The sequence below is a fragment of the Gadus chalcogrammus genome, chromosome 1, assembly GCF_026213295.1.
Source record: "Gadus chalcogrammus isolate NIFS_2021 chromosome 1, NIFS_Gcha_1.0, whole genome shotgun sequence".
Lineage (NCBI taxonomy): Eukaryota > Metazoa > Chordata > Actinopteri > Gadiformes > Gadidae > Gadus > Gadus chalcogrammus.
The window spans coordinates 13,327,085-13,333,577 of record NC_079412.1 but is presented as its reverse complement, the minus strand read 5'-3'; the positions used below and the strand labels follow the sequence as shown (position 1 = coordinate 13,333,577).

The 6,493-nt window shown below is 46.4% G+C and overlaps 1 protein-coding gene across 1 annotated transcript in view; it reads left to right on the top strand.

Moving 5' to 3' along the window:
• The first annotated feature begins 1,557 nt into the window (after positions 1-1,557).
• Positions 1,558-6,493, top strand: part of LOC130382617 (potassium voltage-gated channel subfamily D member 3-like) — a 100,919-nt gene continuing 95,983 nt past the window's right edge. The window contains exons 1-3 of the mRNA XM_056590472.1: positions 1,558-1,662; positions 1,742-1,821; positions 2,630-3,815. Coding sequence (XP_056446447.1) covers positions 2,716-3,815 — 1,100 coding nt within the window. The 5' untranslated portion in view covers positions 1,558-1,662; positions 1,742-1,821; positions 2,630-2,715. The remainder of the gene's footprint in view (positions 1,663-1,741; positions 1,822-2,629; positions 3,816-6,493) is intronic.

Here is a 6,493-nt window from a genome sequence, read left to right as displayed (position 1 = left end):
GTGTGTGTGTGTGTGTGTGTGTGTGTGTGTGTGTGTGTGTGTGTGTGTGTGTGTGTGTGTTTGTGTCTGGTTTTTGTTGGTTTGTGATTCCTTTTTTATTCACGTCTTTGTTTGTTTGTGTTTGTGTGTGTATGTGTGTGTGTTTTCTTTTGTGGTTTTTGTGCTTGTGCGTGTACGGTTGTGTTCAAATACCAATCTTTGCTTGAAAGACAAGGGCTCTTATACATGTCTTAGTGGGCCTTATCAATAATATTTATTCTGTCCACAACCAAGTTGACTTTTGTCTAAAATGGGTCTCCCTGCATGCATGTTACAGTGTATTAAAACATGCATAATCCAGTGTATAACATGCATGTTACAATGTATAATACAATACACGTTATACTGTATAATAACATGCAGGTGTTTGTTTGGTGTTGTGGGACTATGTATGTGTGTGGTGGGACCTGGCTGATTGTTATTCCAGGCGACAGTGTTATTGGAGGGGACGGCCCCCACATGGTTTAATTACGGGCTGAATTTTGCTTTGCAGACATTGAATTATGTGGGGATTGAAGGTTATGTTCTTCGGCTATATTTTATGATATTCTTAAGAAGGCGAAAGGCTATATTTTTATTTTCCTGCCAATTTGCATTCAGGCCTTGATTTATTTTTGCCAAACTCGACTTGAAATATGATAGAATATATGGAAATGACAGTGAATATGACTTACTGTAATGGTAAGAATGTGGCAGAATATCTTAATTTAACAGAATACCTTTCGTGAAGGGATGCTGCAAGTTCATGAAACAGTCACTGTCATGAAAACAGTCACTTTAACACAACTTCTTATTCTTAGAACATATACAGTAGGCCTACCTACTTAGATGTTATTTTTATCCATGGGACCACGTTTTGTTTCACAATAAAATTGACCTGATAAATAGGCCAAAGTAAAATGGCCTGCGTTTTGTTGACACCCAGGGGGAGAAAAGTACCCAAGGCTATAGGAAATCTAAATTTCACCCTCCATATGAGAAAGACAAATGCTTATGGATTCTAGTTATTTCCAATTAATTGAGCCCACATGTTTCACTCTTGACAAAAAAAAGACAATAAGAAAGAAATAAAAAAAATCAATGTGCTTGAATCACATTAAACCTTTACAGTCGTTGCTCCTCAATGAAGTTGCGTGTGCTTTTGAAAAAGCGACGTGACGTCTCCCTGCCAGCTCACCCACAGAACTCGCATCAGCTGCGATGTGAGCGCTCCCTAAAACCCACCGACACTGCAGCCAATGAAGTGCCGGGAGAGAGAGCGAGAGAGAAAATGAGAAAGGATAAGGGAGAGAGAGGGAGAGGGAGAGAGATAGAGAGGGAGGGTAGAGATATATGGAGAGGGAGAGAGAGAGTGAGAGGGGAGAGAGAGAGAGTACGATACCTCAGTCTGTTCGTCATTTTGGAGAACGAGGGGTAGTGCTCTCCACTCCAATCCATCGATTGCCGAGCATTTTCCAAGTCCAGGCGGTGTGAGCGGGTGTCGGTTTTGCTCGGAGGGGTCGACAAGGTCTTCCGACTATTTATTCCAATAACATAATGGGGGCACATTAAAGCAGTGGTGCGTGTGCTAAAGCACAATATATAGCGTGGCTATATTTAGTTGTCGCCTACTTTCCCTAAGAAGTAAGTATATATTTATCAATGTCTAGGTTTTGCCTATTAAAAAAAACTTGTTTCTGGATTAAACGATATGTGAAATTAGCCCGTCCAGTCCACCACGCGCATCTGAGCAGCCAGCACGAGGACCTTGGATTTCTTTGGACTTTTACAATTTTTGTATCGGTAAGTTGCCGCGTGATTATAACCTATTTAAGAAAATGTCAGCGTAGACATTTTCATTCTAACGATGACATGTTATTCAGTGATGATGAGGATTCAAAGTGTGTTTAATGGGGCTTGAACATGGGTTGGAGTGCGTACAGCTTGGTACAGTCTGGTGGGCTGTAATGGCAGGCGGTCGCCCGTCCGTATGCTATTGGTTGTAACTCAACAGGTTTTGACTTGTTCGATTTTTTGCCAGGATTCTGTAACAGATGGTAATCCAAATCGTGGCTGGCAATTGTGTTTGTTGGAAAGGCAAATTCTGAGAAATAGAGCGATTGGATTAGGGCGAGATTATTTTGGTAATCGAAACCTAATATATAAGATGGGGGGTTTGGGGGGTGTGCAGAACTCTTTCTGCACACCCCTTTTCTGCACATATATATATATATATATATATATATATATATATATATATATATATATATATATATATATAAACATTGGTATGAATTTGTACATAGCCGATTGCATTTAGTACATTTAAAAAAATGAATCAAACATGTTCCCTTTTTATTATTTTTTTCCAAACCCCTGACAATCCCGTCTGCTTCCACTCTTCTGCATCCTATGCATTGCTCTTACATAAACACTCGTTCCCTCACGCAGCTCCTCCATGTCCTTACGTCTTTTACACCTCACCTCGCACCTCATTTCCCCTTCCTCTTGATCCCCCTCTTTCTCACCTTTCTATGGAACATGTACCTGTCCTAAAGCCCTCCTCCAGCATAACCTAAACCAGGTACCCCACCTGCTTCTCCCCCACCAGATGGTGGGTGAGCTGAAGCCTAGCTGCTTGTGAAGGTGTGAAGGGGACCCCCGTCTCTCTGCACACCCCCCAAGCCAGGACTCGCCATGGCCGGAGTTGCGGCCTGGCTCCCCTTCGCCCGGGCGGCGGCCATCGGCTGGATGCCCGTGGCCAACCTGCCCATGCCCGTGGCGCCCAACCAGAAGAACAAGCGGCAGGACGAGCTCATCATCCTCAACGTCAGCGGCCGGCGCTTCCAGACCTGGAGGAACACACTGGACCGCTACCCGGACACCCTGCTGGGCAGCTCGGAGAAAGAGTTCTTCTACAACGAGGAGACCCACGAGTACTTCTTCGACCGGGACTCCGAAATGTTCCGCAGCGTGCTCAACTTCTACCGCACGGGTAAGCTCCACTACCCGCGCTCCGAGTGCATCTCGGCCTACGACGAGGAGCTGGCCTTCTTCGGCATCATCCCCGAGATCATCGGCGACTGCTGCTACGAAGAGTACAAGGACCGCAAGCGGGAGAACGCAGAGCGTCTACAGGACGACCTGGAGGACAACAAAGACAAAAAGCCGCCCAACATGACCTGCCGGGAGACCATGTGGCGGGCCTTCGAGAACCCCCACACCTCCACCATGGCGCTGGTCTTCTACTACGTCACGGGCTTCTTCATCGCCATCTCGGTCATCACCAACGTGGTGGAGACGGTGCCCTGCGGCACCTCCACCCACCAGAAGGAGGTGCCCTGCGGCGAGCGCTACACGGTGGCCTTCTTCTGCATGGACACGGCGTGCGTGATGATCTTCACCGTGGAGTACCTGATGCGGCTGTTCGCCGCGCCCAGCCGCTACCGCTTCATGCGCTCGGTGATGAGCATCATCGACGTGGTGGCCATCCTGCCCTACTACATCGGCCTAGTGATGACGGACAACGAGGACGTGAGCGGGGCCTTCGTCACGCTGCGTGTCTTCCGCGTCTTCCGCATCTTCAAGTTCTCCCGCCACTCGCAGGGCCTGCGCATCCTGGGCTACACGCTGAAGAGCTGCGCCTCGGAGCTGGGCTTCCTGCTCTTCTCGCTCACCATGGCCATCATCATCTTCGCCACGGTCATGTTCTACGCCGAGAAGGGCTCGTCCTCCAGCAAGTTCACCAGCATCCCCGCCTCCTTTTGGTACACCATCGTTACCATGACGACGCTGGGGTAAGTGAATCGTTTTGGAGGATCGCGCTACGTGTGTGTGTGTTTGTGTGTGTGTGTGTGGGTGTGTGTGTGTGTGTGCATTTGTGTTTGTGTGTGTGTGTGTGTGTGTGTGTGTGTGTTTGTGTGCGTGCCATAGTTCATTGTGAACGAATCACGTCAGTCTCATTTTGTGTGGATCAATTCAAAAAGCTTTCACTTCAAAACCGCATCCATTATATTCTGTTGGATTTTGAAATTATCGAAAGGCAGAGAACACTGGACCCTGAGACACTGGGGCATTCACAGAGAAAATGATTCACATAGAGAATGGCAAGTGAAATTCACCTCACTGAGAAAAGGTATGACAAACCCAAAGAACAAATCCACGAATGATCACTCCCTTTGTTCTCTGTCTGTGTCTTAGGAGCTGGGAAGAATTCAATTTGGAAAATGTACAACGCCACAGCACTGACATTGCTGTTTCCTTTAATCACCCGTTCCACATTACTCTAGTTGTGCGTATTAAAAAATGAAACGGCTCCCACTGTGTAAAGAGCACCTCCGGGAAATATTAAAATGTTCACAATGTTGAACATTGTTGTTCACAATGTTGTAAAAAGTAAACAAATGAATCAAGGCTCAGCTTTTGAGCACCCAGCAATACACACAAGCCTAATTATTGTTATGGAAAATAAGATACTCCAAAAAGGCCGGCATGTTTGCAGTTTACAAGATAAAACTAATTAACCTGTGGCACCGGCTCTGTCACTTCCTAATGATGTGTCCTTACGCTTTGAAGGACTTGATCGAGATGAAGGGCATATGGAAGGATCTTTATCGTCTACTTCCATTCCACTGCTATGTACAGACATTTTAGGAAGAGCCACACATTTGCATTTATTATACTAACCATGCCCTTGATGTGTGGAAAGGCAAACATGCGTGACTGCAGACATAAATAAACAGTCAAACACACCCACATGTATAGACATGAACTTGATCAACATTAACATCCAACGCATATAGTATATGCAGATGCCTCGAGGCAAGCAAACACACACAAACACCCACACACACACAGACACACACATACACACACACAAACACGCACACAGATCTCCCCACATACACACATATAAAACAACAGAGGTGGTTTATTGCATGTGTGTCGGCTGAATCATGGTCGGGTTTCATGAGTAGCTGTCATAGATTGGCATGCACAGCGTCACAGCAGTATCAGGCGGTTTACAAATTGTGCCTGCATCATGCTAAATGTCACAATCAGCGATGCCACAAATGGCTCATCGCTCATCAACAGTCACCGAGATTCCTCTCGAGTTCTGAGGGATCTTTTTATTTCCTCTGACAGAGAGAGAGAGAGAGAGAGAGAATAAACAGCCAAGCCTTGGTTGTTTATTCCAGTTATGTCCCTATGGTGAATGAACTGCAGTTATATAGCATATATATTATCTAACCAGTTTCCGCTCAAAGCACCAACTGTGCCTCACATTCACCCATTCATATGCGACAGTACTGGAAAATATACGTGTGTATTCACACAGCGATGGCAGTAGCCACCTTCCAAGACTACCACCAGCTCGAGGGGGGGGTTGTTCATGTTATACGTCTTGCTCACGGACACCTCGACCCTTGGGCACGAGTATCGAACCAGCAACCTTCCATTGCCAGACAAGTGACGACCCACTCTGCCTCCTCAGCCATTAGCGCCCCTAGTCATCAAGAGTGGGGAAATATAGACACTTATCTGGTCTTTTGTTGCAATTAGCGCCCTGATCGGTGTACGTACAAATGTGTGCGCGCGCGCGTGTGTGTGTGTGTAGGGGGAGGGGTTCAGCATTGCCTCATCAATAAGGCAGGGGGCCAGTGGTGGTTGTCAAAGTGACTAATGATGTGGCCCGCTGCATCTGCGGACTAATGTCAACTTGGCTGACATTGTGCTCTATGCTGCCTCTTTATGTCATACAGACACACACACGCACACACACACACACACACACACACACACGCACAGACACAAACATAGACACACACACATACACACACTCACTTACACTTTTTCTTGCACTTGTCTGTTGATTTGTAGACATGTTTTCCATGTGATGTGGGTACGTCTTTGGCCTGGGGAATTTTTGGGATGGTTCTGCAATGAATAAGGTGTTGGAGTGTTTCTTGAGTGTCAGCCGATGCATCCAATTACTCTGTAACTAAGCTCTGTCATACGCCTTCCCCTGACACTGGACCAATCTGTGAACTGGCAACCTGTCATCTACTTGCAGATATTTAGTCGTCTGAATCTTTAAACACAGAGAGGTCTCTCTCCCTCTGTCTCTCTCTCTCTCTCTCTCTCTCTCTCTCTCTCTCTCTCTCTCTCTCTCTCTCTCTCTCTCTCTCTCTCTCTCTCTCTCTCTCTCTGTATCTCTCTTTCTACCCCTGTCCATAATTGTTTTGTTGTTTGGTTTGCCTTCTGCGTTGCAATCCCCTTGTATCATCAACGCTCCTGTTTCATTTACTGCACAGTTTTCTTGCCCTTTGCTTCAGTGTGTATAGTGTGTGTGTGTGTGTGTGTGCGTGTGTGTGTGTGTGTGTGTGTGTGTGTGTGTGTGTGTGTGTGTGTGTGTGTGTGTGTGTGTGTGTGTGTGTGTGTGTGTGTGTGTGTGTGTGTGTGTGTGTGTGTGTGT